At 41.3% G+C, this 16131-nt stretch overlaps 1 protein-coding gene across 2 annotated transcripts in view; it reads left to right on the forward strand.

The window, feature by feature from the left end:
* Positions 1–16131, forward strand: part of LOC131203786 (tumor necrosis factor receptor superfamily member 10B-like) — a 61550-nt gene that overhangs the window by 22076 nt on the left and 23343 nt on the right. For both annotated transcript variants that reach the window (XM_058194391.1, XM_058194390.1), the window contains exon 2: positions 13624–13738. In XM_058194391.1, the coding sequence (XP_058050374.1) occupies positions 13624–13738 (115 nt within the window). The remainder of the gene's footprint in view (positions 1–13623; positions 13739–16131) is intronic.

Raw genomic sequence — 16131 nt, forward strand, 5'->3', positions numbered from 1 at the left:
AAAATGGAAAATAAATAAAAAAACTTTTTTTAAAAGTTTTTTTTTCCAGGCTAGTTATCAGTGGGATGAGAATGCGGGCTGCTGTCTCCATTCCCCAACGCCCTGTAAGCTGTCCAAGAGAAAAGGCATGAAATGCAATTTAAGCAACCAATAATGCCAAAAGTTGAGACGCAGTTGGGCCTGTATGTAAGCATTAGCCCTGCAGCTTCCAAACACCAGGTGAAAGTCCCTCCCAAGTCATTTGTTTTTAAATTGATTTATGGATGATTTCCACAGTCCACAAGAGCATTGGAACAGATGAAAGAGTGAATTTAAAGGATATTGGTAATTTAAACCCTGGTCCTTATTCTTCCTCCTCTTACATTCAGGTCGCAGAGATGGCTTCACCCATTCTTATCCTCATGACAATCCTAGGATCAAAGATAGCAGCTGGCTAAAGCCACAGGGTTCTAATCTCCCATAGCAATAGCACTTAGACTTATATACCGCTTCAGAGTGCGTTTACAACCCTCTCTCAGCGGTTTTACAGAGTCAGTATTTGCCCCCAACAATCTGGGTCCTCATTTTACCGACCTCGGAAGGATGGAAGGCTGAGTCAACCTTGAGCTAGTCAGGTTCGAACTCCTGGCAGTGGGCAGAGTTAGCCTGCAATACTGCATTCTAACCAGAAAGAAGAATGAGAAATGGAATAAGAGAGGGAGGGAGGGAAGGAAGGAGGGAGGGAGGAAGGAAGGAAGGAAGGAAGGAAGGAAGGAAGGAAGGAAGGAAGGAATGATAGCAATAGTACTTACTTATATAATGCTTCACAATGCTTTTACAACCCTCTCTAAGCAGTTTTACAGAGTCAGTATTTACCCCCAACAATCTGGGTCTTCATTTTACCAATCTCCGAAGGATGGAAGGATGCGTCAACCTTGAGCTAGTCAGGTTCGAACTCCTGGCACTGGGCAGAGTTAGCCTTCAATACTGCATTCTAACCAGAAAGAAGAATGAAAAAGGGAATAAGAGAGGGAGGGAGGAAGGGAGGAAGGGAGGAAGGAAGGAAGGAAAGAACGATAGCAATAGCACTTAGACTTATATAATGCTTCACAGTGCTTTTACAACCCTCTCTAAGCGGTTTTACAGAGTCGGTATTTGCCCCCAACAATCTGGGTCCTCATTTTACCAATCTCCGAAGGATGGAAGGATGCGTCAACCTTGAACCTGGTGAGATTTGAACTGCCAAATTGCAGTCATACGGCAGTCAACAAAAGTAGCCTGCAGTACTGCTCTCTAACCACTGTGCCACCGAGGCCCATAATCCATTCTTATTGGTTATGTTGGCTACAAGTTGGCTACTCCTCAACTACTACAACTACTACAAGTTGGCTACTCCTCAGGGTGCCGTCAGCCAAACAATGTCGGCTGGTGACCCCCAGGGGGAGGGTCTTCTCTGTGGGGGCTCCCATCCTCTGGAATGAGCTGCCTCCGGGGCTTCATCAACTTCCTGACCTCCGGACCTTTCGCCGCAAGCTGAAGACGTATCTATTCTTTTGCGCAGGACTGGCATAATAATTATTGATTATTATAATAATAATAATTATTATTAATTTTAATGGGGTTTTATGGTTTTAATGTATTTTAATTATGGGCCAAATTTAATAAGTTTTTTAATACTGGTTTTAATTATATTGTATCCTTGTAGTGTTGGTTTTATCTGGCTGTGAACCGCCCTGAGTCCTCCGAGAGAAGGGCAGTATAAAAATTAAATTATTATTATTATTATTATTATTATTATTATTATTATTATTATTATTATTATTATTATTATTATTATTATTATTATTATTATTATTATTATTATTATGTATGCAGCCAGCATGGACCACTACTCAGAGTCTACAACTTGTGAGTTGAGTAGTATTAAAGCAAGCTTAAAAATACAGAACCATCTACCACTTAAAGGGTACAGAATATATTTCACCTTGCAGCCAGTGATATGTGCTCATTGGTAAAGGTTCCCCCGCACATACATGCTAGTCGTTCCCGACTCTAGGGGGCGGTGCACATCTCCGTTTCAAAGCGGAAGAGCCAGCACTGTCCGAAGACGTCTCCGTGGTCATGTGGCTGGCATGACTAAACACCAAAGGCGCATGGAACGCTGTTACCTTCCCACCAAAGGTGGTCCCTATTTTTCTACTTGCATTTTTTTTATGTGCTTGTGAGGTTGGCAGAAGCTGGGAAAAGTAACAGGAGCTCACCCCATTACCCGGCACTAGGGATTCGAACTGGTGAACTGCTAACCTTTCGATCGACAAGCTCAGCGTTTTAGACACTGAGCCACTGCACCCCTGCTCATTGGTAGGAAGCAGTTATTTTTCTTGGGAAATCCCCAAGTGTGTCTTATGGACTGCATCTCTTTTTTTCTGGTGCAGAAAGTGGTCCTTTTGGAACAGGTTGCTTTAAAAAAAAAGAAAGAAAGAAAGAAAGGAAACGCCACGGCAATTAGTAATAACATCTCAATAGTATCTCAATAGATTCTAGGTTTCTTAAGCAAAGTTAACGTCCGTTTTGTAGTGTTTCCTATTGAGAATTTCTGGAGAAAACCTAAATATACCTTTTCCCGCTGGGACTATGAAGGCATGATTGCCAATTAGAGTGGGGGAAAGGAGGCGCTCCGTTTCACTAATAATTTAACACACTCAGGAATTTCCTTTGCGTATTTTGCCTGTTTGGTCCTGTTGTTAAAGCATCTGTTTCCCTGGGTAAATTGGAAAGGGAGAATCCTCTGGATATCATCAACCTTAGCTTCCCTCTTCCTAACAGTAATGAAGCTAAAATGAGACTGCAGAAGAACAAGTAAATATAGGAGCTTGGTTAAGGAATTTCTTTTCTTTTCTTTTTAAATAATTTTTATTAAACTTTTGACTTTTAAAAACAAAGTAAAGAAAAATACAACAAAAAACAAACACACATTAAAAACACGTAGCAAACATAATATTACATCATATATTATTTTGCAATTTGCTGTATTGACATAGATATATATTCTCTGTTCTTATTCAATCGTTCCTCTACGTGCTTATATTTACATTGGTGTCAATTTACAGAACCGTCATTATCCGGTTAACACTATTCAGTAACTTCCACTTCCTAGTTTTAACTTAATTAGATTAACATTCCGGTTTATTATTTTGATTTCTTTTTTCTAACCAATCATATAATTTATAGTATTCCGATTCTTCCCTTTCCTTAATTTCCAGCGTCATCTTATCCATTTCTGCACGCTGTAGGATTTTTTCGGATTATTATTTCATCTCCTGATACATTGTTTTTGTTTCCATCCATATGTAATAGCAATCCTTGCTGCCGTTAATATATGAAGTATTAGATATTGTAAAGATTTGTCTATTTTGGGGTTAATTATTCCTAATAAATAAAGTTTTAAGTTTAAACTTTGAATTCCATGGTTTAAATTCCATTTTTAATTGGGTAATTCCTCCAATGGTTAAGGAATTTCTAACTTGCAGAGGTATCATGTATGAGATTGGCTAAAGCAGGGGTCTCCAACCTTGGCAACTTTAAGTCCTGGAGGACTTCAATTCCCAGCTTTGCTGGCTGGGGAATTCTGAGAGTTGAAGTCCTCCAGGCTTAAAGTTGCAAAGGTTGGAGACCCCTGGGCTAAAGTATCTCTCCCTCCACTTTACTCTCCAAAAACAAAGGAACTAGCAATGAGACGAGAAGACCAATGTGGGATGAAGAGTTTTATCTGATTTATATAGCCCAGCCCTCATCTCAACAAGTGACTCATCCCCAATTATAGGGATTCCAAAGCAGGCATTGTCCATTGGAGTACCCTGCCTTTGACATGCTCTTCTCTCAGTAGCCAGGCAGATTAGCATCCTGCTTATTTTGGGGTCCCAGGGGAGAATTAATACTTTACGCATGCATTCGAGACTATACAGTCAACACCCACATCCTCCGTGTTGTGTGTTGTGTACTTCTCTGCCTCTCTAGTCTAGGACTAGGGGTGATATGATTAAAGAGATATCTGTGTCTCTCTAAGACTAGGGGTGAAGGACTAGAACAGCGGTTCTCAACCTGTGGGTTGCGACCCCGTTGGGGGTCAAATGACGATTTGCCAGGGGACGCCTAAGACCATCGGAAATATGGGAAGTGTACTTGCGAGTCCAAGAATCGCGCTCCAATGGTTGACTCCACAAGCCAGCTGCAGGCTCTTCAAATCGCTAGCCGAATTCGGCTTCAGGCGCGATGAATTAAAAAAAGAGAGAAATCTTTGCTCTGATGTCTCCCTCTCAAGCCAGCTGCAATCACTCCCAATCGCTAGCCTAATCTGGCTTCAGGCGCGATAAACTTAATAGGGGAGGAGTCTCCGCTTTAATGCCTCCGTCCTCAAGGCAATCACAAGCAGTTCAGATCGCTAGCCAATACGGCTTCAGGCGTGATAAATTGAAAATGAAAATAATTTTATGGTTGGGGTCACCACATCGTGGGGAATTGTATTAAAGGGGTCGCAGCACTATAAAGGTTGAGAACCACTGGACTAGAATGATACAATAGCAGTTTTCCAATATCTAAGGGGCTGCCACAAACCAAAGTACCTGAGAGCAGGACAAGAAGCAATGGATAGAAACTAATCAAGGAGAGAAGCAACCTAGAATTAAGGAGAAATATTCCTGACAATGAGAACAATTCATCAGTGGAACAACTTGCCTGCAGAAGTTGTGAATGCTCCAACACTGAAGGTTTTTAAGAAGAGATTGGACAGCCATTTGTCATTTCAGACAAGCAGGTATTTTTGGGGGGTGGGGGGCTGGATTAGAAGACCTCCAAGGTTCCTCCCAACTTTGTTATTCTAATATTCGGTTAGGATCACTACTGTTTTAAACTCTAGAAGCAGTCTCTCTTTTATTTCATTTTATTGTTTTGTGCAGGGGTCTCCAACCTTGTCAACTTTAAGTTGAAGTCCAGAAGTCTTAAAATCTTAAAGTCTTAAAGTTGGCAAGAGTTAAGTTGGAGACTCCTGGTTTTGTGTGTATATACCCTGGAATAAAAGAGCAAGTTATAAAGTAGTAGTAATAAACATCATTCAATTCAAAAGGAAAAAAAAACATTTCTGAACAAGCAAAAAACCATAGCAATCATTATAAAACTGGTGCGATTAATGCATGACCTACTTTACAAACAGCAAATCAACATTAACTACATTTAGAGAAATAAAATTACATTGATTTAATTGAAATTTGATTTATTGTTAGTTGGAGAAATATTAGTTGTAGTCACCCTGCTTTATCCTAGGTAAAAAAGTAAAGGTTCCCCTCGCACATGTGTGCTAGTCCTTCCCGACTCTAGGGGATGGTGCTAATCTCCGTTTCAAAGCCGAAGTGCCAGCGTTGTCCAAAGACGTCTCCGTGGCTGTGTGGCTGGCATGACTCAACGCCAAAGGCGCACGGAACGCTGTTCCCTTCCCACCAAAGGTGGTCCCTATTTTTTCTACTTGCATTTTTTACATGCTTTCGAACTGCTAGGTTGGCAGAAGCTGGGACAAGTAATGGGAGCTCACCCCATTACATGGCAGCACTAGGGATTCGAACTGCTGAACTGCCGACCTTTTGCCACTGAGCTTTATCCTAAGGCCACTATAGTACAAGATAGGTTAATTTTCAGGAAATCTTTCACTACCGGGACAAAAATCTTTGTTCATACAGGATATGCCGTAATTTCCTCTCAAACAGATGTTGGGGTGGATTTAAATCTCAGCTGGGTTACCGTTGCCCTGAGCTGGAGAACTTTGTGTGGCTTAGATATCTGATTGGCTTGAAAAAAGTCATATGCCAAATAGCGTATCTTTGGATATGGCTGCCAAAAATTGTAAATAATTAACTAAGGAATACAGTGGTACTTAGCATTAATTGGTTCCAGGAGATGTGATAAAGTACTAAAGCAATTTTCCCCCTAAAAGGAATAGTGCAGTGAGTCACAAGGCAGCTGACACCTACGGGTTCTAACTTGTGCATTGCGTACTTAAACAAACATGATGAATCCCGGGACAAAATTTTCTTGTCGAAATAAGTCGAGTACAAAATTCAATGAGTTTCAAAGCAGTCGAGTACCAAGGTACCACTGCAAAATAATTTTTAATGCTTGTTTTTTTGTTTTAGTTCTTTTGTTGTTGAGTCATTTTGTTGTTGTTAAAGCATTTAATTGAGTCCCGTAGATGAGATGGGCGGATTGATTGATGGATTGATGATTGAATGGATGAATGAATGAATGAATGAATGGATGAATGGAGGGGCTGCCTTTACCTTTTTTTTTGGGTGATGATGCAAATAGTTCAGTGACCTTCTGTTGCCAAGGAGCGTTCACGCTGAGCTCCCATGGGGTTCCGTCTTTGTGGAGATCCAGGCAGGTTGTAACTAGATTTGTCAGGAGTAGAAGTGAGTGTTTGGAGATTGCTTTTACTCCCTCCCTGATTTCTTTCCTCCCACCTTTTTCCTTCTCTCTTTCTTCCGCTGTCCCACTGCTGGAGGAGTCAGACAGGGCGGGGGTGGATTCTGTGCTTTTCAGAAGTTAATGGCTGGCATTCCATTGCCCCTTCCCCTGTTTTTCTAAGCTCCCCCATTGTGGTAATAGCATTCGCAAACAAAAGCCATGTTGACCTACAGCTCATCGGTGTTACGTCAATATGGAGGACCTGAAGAGGGAGGCAGAGATGTCTTCTGATCACATGAACTCAAATCATGCAGTTTCTTGGCAGAGCTTTAGTAACGGCTTGGTGCTTAGAATAGAATAGAATAGAATAGAATAGAATAGAATAGAATAGAATAGAATAGAATTTTTTATTGGCCAAGTGTGATTGGACACACAAGGAATTTGTCTTGGTGCATATGCTCTCAGTGTACATAAAAGAAAAGATACGTTCATCAAGAATCATAAGGTACAACACTTAATGATAGGAACAGAACAGAACAGAACAGAACAGAATAGAATAGAATAGAATAGAATAGAATTCTTCATTGGCCAAGTGTGATTGGACACACAAGGAATTTGTCTTGGTGCATATGCTCTCAGTGTACATAAAAGAAAAGATACGTTCATCAAGAATCATAAGGTACAACACAATGATAGGAACAGAACAGAACAGAACAGAACAGAACAGAACAGAACAGAACAGAATAGAATAGAATAGAATAGAATAGAATAGAATAGAATAGAATAGAATTCTTCATTGGCCAAGTGTGATTGGACACACAAGGAATTTGTCTTGGTGCATATGCTCTCAGTGTACATAAAAGAAAAGATACGTTCATCAAGGTACAACATTTACAACACAATTGATAGTCAATATATCAATATAAATCATAAGGATTGCCAGCAACAAAGTTACAGTCATACAGTCATAAGTGGAAAGAGATATCTTTCTTATTATCTTTATTACATCTTATTAGCAGTATCCCAGTATTATGAGGGGCGTGCATAAGCGCACCAGCGTGCCTACCGTCCCAGTCCTAATGTTTTCTTTTATTCATATCCTTTACATGTATTTATAATTACATTTACACTTGTATCTGTCATAAAATACATGCTTGACCAAATAAATAAATAAATAATTAAATTAAATTAAATTAAATTAAATTAAATTAAAATAAAATAAAATAAAATAAAATAAAATAAAATAAAATAAAATAAAATAAAATAAAATAAAATAAAATAAAATAAAATAAATAAATAAATAACAATATTTGAGAGGCTGCCACAAAGAAGAGGGGGATCAATTTATTTTTCAAAGCACCAGAGGGCAGGATAAAAAACAAAGGATGGAAACTAATCAAGGAGAGAAGCAACCTGGAATTTATTCCTTTAAGTCAACTGGAGAATCGCAGTTGTTGGAGAAGCCAGGCAAATCTGTGAATTAGTGCTAAAATTAGTCTTTTTTTCTTCTCAATAGCATGGGAGAAAATTTATTTCACTTGGTTTCTACAATTTAGAAGTTGCCCAACTCCATCCACACAGCTCCATGTGCTCACAATTCTAAAAGAAGGCAACAATGACAGGGGAAACCCAGATCACATGGTTTTTCATCCAGAAGGAAATCACACATAGTAAACAAAATGTCCCATGGTGGCTCGACAATTACTGTACTCCCAGACCTGGGAAAATAGCCAAGTTTTTAACGCGGCTTTTCAAATATCAGGGTCAAGCAAATCTATTCCAGAGGGCAGAAATTGCAACAGAGAAAGCAGACTTCCTACATCCGAATAGGTGACATTGCTTAATTATTATTTAATCTTAAAATTGTTGCCTTCAAAAGCAAAAGCAAGCTGGGTAGTTTGATAATTTCAAAATCTGCTGACAGGCAATATCATAACGATATAATCTATGCACTGTATTGTGATAACCTGAAGCCATTGTAGTTTGGAAACTGGCTTAGGGTTCTTTGTAAATCTATAGTAAATAATTATGAATTGCTGTTGTGACCCAGGCCCAAGTAGGTAGTAGGAAACTCAGCCAGTGTAAAAAGAAACTTTATTAGAACTCATCAGGTGTTTTTTTTTTCACTTTTAAAAACATTTTATCGGCTGCAGAAAAAATGCTTTTAAAAGTTTTTAAAAAACGCTCTGATCGCGTGGCTCAGCTGGGCATGGGGGGGGGCAGGGATTTTGCTACTGGTTCTCCGAACCACCTGCTGCCATCGCTACCGGATCACCCGATCCAGTCCGAACCGGGAGCATTTCACCCCGGCTTACAACCATTCATTTAGTGACTGAAGTTAGAGTGGAACTGGACTGTACAACCATTGCAGCATCCCCATAGTTGCGTGATCTTCAGATGCTCGGCAACTGACCCCTATTTATGACGGTTGCCATGTCGCCAGGATCAGACGATCCCCTTTTGCGACCTTCTGACGAGCAGAGTCAATGGGGCAGCCAGATTCCCTTAACAACCGTGTTGCTAACTTAAGAGCTGCCGTGATTCATTTAACGACCATGGCAAGAAAAGTCGTAAAATGGGGCAAAATTCACCGAACAAACCTTTCGCTTAGCCAGAGGGATTTTGGGCTCAGTCGTGGTTGTAACTCAACCTCTACCTCATTAATTGACAGTTGCAATATGTGAAACTGGCATTTTCGTTTGACCTGTTCTGACACTGGTTTCTAATTGATTCTGGTGGTGATTCAAAACCACTTGAGATTCTCATTATGATGTCTAGTAGTCAGTGCTGGTAATCATTCCTATCGCCCATCTCCTCCCACTAATGACTGTATGACTGTAACTTGTTGCTGTATCCTTACGATTTATATTGATTGCTTCCTAGTATGATTTGATTGCTTATTTGTTCCCTATGACCATCATTAAGTATTGTACCTTCTGATTCTTGAACATATCTTTTCTTTTATGCACACTGAGAGCCTATGCACCAAGACAAATTCCTTGTGTGTCCAATCACACTTGGCCAATAAAAAATTCTATTCTATTCTATTCTATTCTATTCTATTCTATTCTATTCTATTCTATTCTATTCTATTCTATATTCTATTCTATTTATTAAGTGTTTTACCTTCTGATTCTTGATGAAGGTATCTTTTCTTTTATGTACACTGAGAGCCTATGCACCAAAGACAAATTCCTTGTGTGTCCAATCACACTTGGCCAATAAAAAATTCTATTCTATTCTATTCTATTCTATTCTATTCTATTCTATTCTATTCTATTCTATTCTATTCTATTCTATTCATTAAGTGTTTTACCTTCTGATTCTTGATGAAGATATCTTTTCTTTTTATGTACACTGAGAGCCTATGCAGCAAAGACAAATTCCTTGTGTTTCCGATTGGCCAATAAAAAATTCTATTCTATTCTATTCTATTCTAGTCTAGTCTAGTCTAGTCTAGTCTAGTCTAGTCTAGTCTAGTCTAGTCTAGTAAAATGCCGGGAGGAACCGCTCTTTGCATATTTATCAGCACATGAATGCTCCTTATCAGCTAACCACAATTTCCTTTGAAAAAGATAAGCTTGGTCACCCGATCATGCATGGGGGAACACAAGAGACCACAGATCTGTAAGCTAATTGGGAAATTGAAAGAAACATTTTGGAAGATAATGGAAATGTTACTTCCGTATCATGCTAAAAAAACCCGCACGGATAGATCCATAGTCAGCAGGAGTTGAGCTTAATTTAAGGGAAACTTGACTGCTTGTTTAATTAGGGCCACACAGAAGAACTGAGGAGAAGAAGGAAGGAAGGAAGGGAGGGAGGGAGGAAGGCAGGGAGGGAGGAAGGAGGGAAGGAAAGAAAGAGAAGGAAGGAAGGAAAGGAAGGGAAGGGAAGGGAAGGGGAGGGGAGGAAGGCAGGGATGGAGGAAGGAAGGAAAGAAAGAAGGAAGGAAGGAAAGGAAGGAAGGAGGGGATGGAAGAAGGAAGGGAGGGAGGAAGGAGGGGGAAAAGGAAGGAAGGAAATAAAGAAGGAAGGAAAGGAAGGAGGGGAGAAACAGAGGAAGGGAGGGAGGAGGGAAGGAAGGAAGGAAAGAAAGAAGGAAGGAAGGAAAGAAGGAAGGAGGGGATGGAAGAAGGAAGGAGGGAGGGAGGAGGGAAGGAAGGAAGGAAAGAAGGAAGGAAAGGAAGGAGGGGAGAAACAGAGGAAGGGAGGGAGGAGGGAAGGAAGGAAGGAAGAAAGGGGAGGGTGGGAGGAATGCAGAGAGAGAGGGAGGAAGGAAAGAAAGAAGGAAGGGAAGGAAGGAGGGGAGGGAGGAAGGAAGGAATGAGCGAGTGAGCAAGAAAGCATTGTTTCCTAATTGTTTCCTAAGAGACTAAAATAGAGTTCACGCACGAACAATCATATAATTCTAGAAGGCGATCAGATCCCCATATGGTAATTGGGAGTTAGAATCTGCAAACTGGAATTGTTTTAAGTTCATCGTCATGTTTAAGTGGGGCATCCATTTGTGAGGTTTTGTTTTGGTTTTTTTTCTAAAATGTGTTACGCCTATTGTAGTGTTTGAACTACAGCATCGTGTGTTTGTTTTACTTTTTGTTTCCCACAATCAAATGATGGGCCTGTTGTTGGTTTTTTTTTTTAGTAATTGCGGTTAGAAGATCTTTGGAAAGCTGCAAAAAAAAAAAGAAAAAGCATTTGGAGACCTCGATTGCTCCACTCCAGTCTTAAACGTCATTGATGCTATAGCAGTGATGGCTAAACTTTTCCTAGACCGAGTGCCAAAAGCTCGCATGCACATGTGCATGCCGAACCCCCCAAAATGTAATGCGCGTGTGGCCCCCGTGCATGCGCCCCACTCCTGCGGCCCCCACATGTGGCCCAGCCCCTGTGCATGTGTGTGCGGCCTCTGCATGTGCCCCCCCCACGTGCCCTACCCCCACGCATGTGTGCACAGTCCCCCCACGCAGCGCCCCTCCCCCCGTGCATGCGCAGCAGAGACCTGAAGACCAGCTGAGCAGTGGGAGACACATGTGCATGGGCAACACAGCTGAACTGGGGCGACAGCTCGCGTGCCCACAGAGAGGGTGTTGCGTGCCACCTCTGGCACGTTTGCCCTATGTTCACTATCATGGTGCTATAGTTTTAGCTCCATTGATCACAGTTATAAATGCTAATGAACCAATTAAGCACATTAAAGAAACACAATACACGAATCAAGAAGAGGGCCGTGAAAATATTTACAGACCCCTCACATCCAGGACATAAACTGTTTCAACTCCTACCCTCAAAACGACGCTATAGAGGACTGCACATCAGAACAACTAGACACAAGAAGAATGCCATCACTCTGCTAAACAAATAATTCCCTCATCACTGTCAAACTATTTTACTAAGTCTGCACTACTATTAATCTCCTCATTGTTCCTATTACCCATCTCCTCCCACTTATGACTGTAACTTTATTGCTTGTATCCTTATGATTTATACTGATATTGATTCTTTCCTGATTGCTTATTTGTACCCTATGACTATCATTAAGTGTTGTACCTTATGATTCTTGATGAACGTATCTTTTATGTACACCGAGAGCCTATGCACCAAGACAAATTCCTTGTGTTTCCAATCACACTTGGCCAATAAAAAATTCTATTCTATTCTATTCTATTCTATTCTATTCTATTCTATACCGTACCTTTTATTTTTATTGAGCTAATATATAGTGACTGGATTAAAATCACTCAGTTGGTTTTTACGGCTAAACGTGGACTTGAACCTGGGTCACCGTAGTTATAATCCAACCTCAATCCAATCAGAACTCCAGACTGGTTCATTTTCCCCAGAAAGGGCACAAAAGTTAGTCTTTATAGTTGAGATGCTTTGGGGTTTTTGATGAAAGCCTTTGGTTTATATCGAGAGCGGTCAGTTTTTTCATTATCTCAATGAACTTTCTTTTAGTGTGGCCGACGGGTGAAAAAGTGGCATGACAGCCTATAGGTGGCGCTCTCGCCTCACAATCAGGAGGCTGTGAGTTCTATCCTAGGGTAGAGGCAGATGTTTCTCTCTCTCTCTGGGCACGATGAGAATTTATCTGATGAACAAAACTCCGCATTGGCGACAGGAAGGGCATCCGGCCAGTAAACAGTCAGCTCCATTCAGTTGCCCAAGACTCTACCCTCAAGGGATTATGGGGTCATTAAACGAAGGTGATGATGACTGATGGCTGAAAAAGCAAAGCAAAGTCACGTTAAATATCCCTAAAGTGGACAGAGTTTGGGATTTCTGGGTTGAGTTGAGAGAGAGGATTAAAAAAAAAAATCTCTTCCACCTAAATGAACACATCCCTCCTTCCCCCCCCCCCAGTTCCATTAAAATAACGGTAGGAAATTACATCTTTCTTTTTCCTGGAAGTGAAAAAGGAGAACATTTTTTGGGTGGGTTGCAAGCAGTGGTTGAAATCTGAACCGGTTTACTACCGGTTCGCTGTCTGCGCATGTGTGGTGCACCGAATTTGAGGTGCACGTGCGCAGTGCGCGCCAAAAGGAGGCATGGGGTAAGTAGAACAGCGTGCGTGGGGGAGAGGGGTGATCAGCTGTGGTGCGCGATTTTTTTTTTAACTTTTAAAAGCAGTTTTTTACAATTCATTCGGCCGAATAGGTTGACAAAAAATGCTTTTAAAAGTTAAAAAAAAAGGCTCTGACGATCGTGCGGATCAGCTGTGATTGTCAGAGCCTTTTTTTAACCTTTTAAAACCATTTTTTTACAACCTATTCAGCCGAATAGGTTGTAAAAAAATGCTTTTAAAAGTAAAAAAAAAAAGGTTTAGACGATCGCGCGGCTCAGTTGTGATCGTCAGAGCCTCTTTTTTTAAAACCTTTTAAAAGCATTTTTTAAAAGTAGCGGCAAGGGTGATGGAGCAATTGAGTGGGCTTGGGGACGGGCAGGGATTTTTGCTACCAGTTCTCCGAACCACCTGCTGCCATCGTTACCGGATCGAATGATCCAGTCCAAACCGGGAGCATTTCACTTCCGGTTGCAAGGTCTACCTGCATATTATATTTACATCTAGAAGGCATCGTCTATCGCTGTAGCATAAGAGCAATAACGATTTGGCAATATCGGCCTTTGTTTATGCTTTCTTCCCAGAGAGGGTAAAATTTATCCCTATTTCTCTTGTGTCTTTATTTCCAGCATGAAGCCATCCTGGCAAGACTTCCTCAAACGCAGGACCCCAGGACAGCAGATGATGACACCAAACAGTTCTATGCCGTTTACGCGAATCACGAATGCAGGAAATGCCCACCAGGTATTCCATTATCACTTTAACCTGAGCAGGGGTGAAATGTAAAATTTTGTTATTACCAGTTCTGTGGGTGTGGCTTGGTTGGTGGGTGGGGGTAATGTGACTGGGTGGGTGTGGCCCACTTTTTTTTTTATTTTTAAAAGCATTTTTTCTACAACCTCTTCAGCCGTAGAGGTTGTAAAAAAAAATGCTTTTAAAAGCCTGTGATGATCAGGCAACTCGGCTGCGATTGCCAGAAGGAAAAAAAGCTTTTAAAAGGCTCCTCTGACGATCCCAGCTGAGTTGCCTGATCGCCAGAGCTTTTTAAAAACATTATTTCTAAAACCACTTCGGCTGAAGAGGTTGTAGAAAATAATGCTTTTAAAGGGTTCTGACGATCCCAGCTGAGCCGCGCGATCATCAGAGGCTTTTCTTTTTAACTTTTAAAAGCATTTTTTTGGCCGAAGAAAAAAATGCTTTTAAAAGTAAAAAAAAAAAGTCTGATGATCGCACAGCTCAGCTGGGACGGGGGAAGCAGGGATTTTTGCTACCAGTTCTCCGAACCACCCGCCGCCATCATCGCTACCAGATCGGATGATCCGGTCCAAACCGGGAGCATTTATTTATTTTATTTATTTATTTATTATTTAGATTTTTATACCGCCCTTCTCCCGAAGGACTCAGGGCGGCGTACAGCCAGATTAAAACAATAATATACAAAATTAAAATAATATACAAAATTAAAATTTCACCCCTGCACCTGAGCCTTCGTAGTAAGGCCCAGACATGTATACGACCTGTTCCATTTTTGAGAAAGATAAGTTGGACAGTTCTTTCTTGATGACCCCGTGGGACAATCATTTCACACGTCCACGCCAAATAAGTATTTTCGCATCATTGTCCTTAGTTCTAAGAAACCACACAGGAAACGACCCGTTCAAAGCACTGTGCTAGAAGCCATTGCAAGCAGTAGATAACGGCAGAAGCCAACTTTATTATTTATTTATTTATTTATTTTTTAAAAAATCACACCGCATTAGTCATTTCCCTAGAATTTCTACAGAAATTCGTGTCGCAGTAAGAAATTGAAAAAGGCCAGCCAGATGTAGCCCTTGAAAAGTTAAATAAGTATTCCGGGACACTTAAGTTAGCATGACCATAAAGAAGGAAGTTGGGATTTTTAATTTGGGCGCAACCTTTTCTGGATACTCACCACTTTTCTCCTAGGAAACTGGACAAAACAAATATCGCCGTGGCATTCATTTTATTGTAGCTAAGGAGATGATTCAGAGGGATTAGAAGCTCGTCCTGTTTTCTAAAAAATGTGCGGTTTTCCCCCTACCTTCTAATGAATAGGCCCATGCTTCTTCTGATGGCTTGGTTGTTGTTGTTGTTTTTTTGTTGTTTTTTTTAGATTTTTATACCGCCCTTCTCCCGAAGGACTCAGGGCGGTGTACAGCCAAATAATAAAAACCCCACAATATACACATTAAAACAAAACTTAAAACCAAGCATATTACATAAATGGCCGAAATTTAAAACAATTTTAAACCCTAAAATGCATAAAAAACCCCAATTAAAATTTAATAAAACTTTTAAGCCAGTCCCACTTGAATAAATAAATGTGTTTTCAGCTCACGGCGAAAGGTCCGAAGATCAGGCAATTGGCGTAAACCAGGGGGAAGTTCGTTCCACAGAGTAGGAGCTCCAACAGAGAAGGCCCTAACCCTGGGGGCCGCCAGCCGACATTGTTTGGCGGACGGCACCCTGAGAAGACCCTCTCTGTGTGAGCGTACGGGTCGGTGGGAGGCATAAGGTAACAGCAGGTGGTCGCGTAAGTACCCGGGCCCTAAGCCATGGAGTGCTTTAAAGGTGGTAACCAAAATCTTAAAGCGCACCCAAAAGACCACAGGAAGCCAGTGCAGACTGCGCAGGATTGGTGTTACATGGGAGCAACGAGTGGCTCCCACTATTACCCGCGCAGCTGCATTCTGAACTAGCTGAAGCCTCCGGGAGCACTTCAAGGGCAGCCCCATGTAGAGAGCATTGCAATAATCCAAATGAGAAGTGACAAGAGCGTGAGTGACCGTGCATAAGACATCCCGGTCAAGGAAGGGGCGCAACTGGCGGACCAAGCGTACTTGGTGAAAGGCCCTCCTGGAGACGGCCACCAAATGATCTTCAAACGACAGCCGCCCATCCAGGAGGACACCCAAGTTGCGCACCCTTTCCACTGGGGCCAATAACTCGCCCCCAACAGTCAGCTGCGGTTGCAGCTGACTGTACCGGGGTGCCGGCATCCACAGCCACTCCATCTTGGAGGGATTGAGCTTGAGTCTGTTTCTCCCCATCCAGGTTGTTCCCTTTAATATTACATTTTTCTCACTGGTGAAATGTAAAATTTGTTACTACCGGTT

Source organism: Ahaetulla prasina, chromosome 9, assembly GCF_028640845.1.
Source record: "Ahaetulla prasina isolate Xishuangbanna chromosome 9, ASM2864084v1, whole genome shotgun sequence".
Taxonomy (NCBI): domain Eukaryota; kingdom Metazoa; phylum Chordata; class Lepidosauria; order Squamata; family Colubridae; genus Ahaetulla; species Ahaetulla prasina.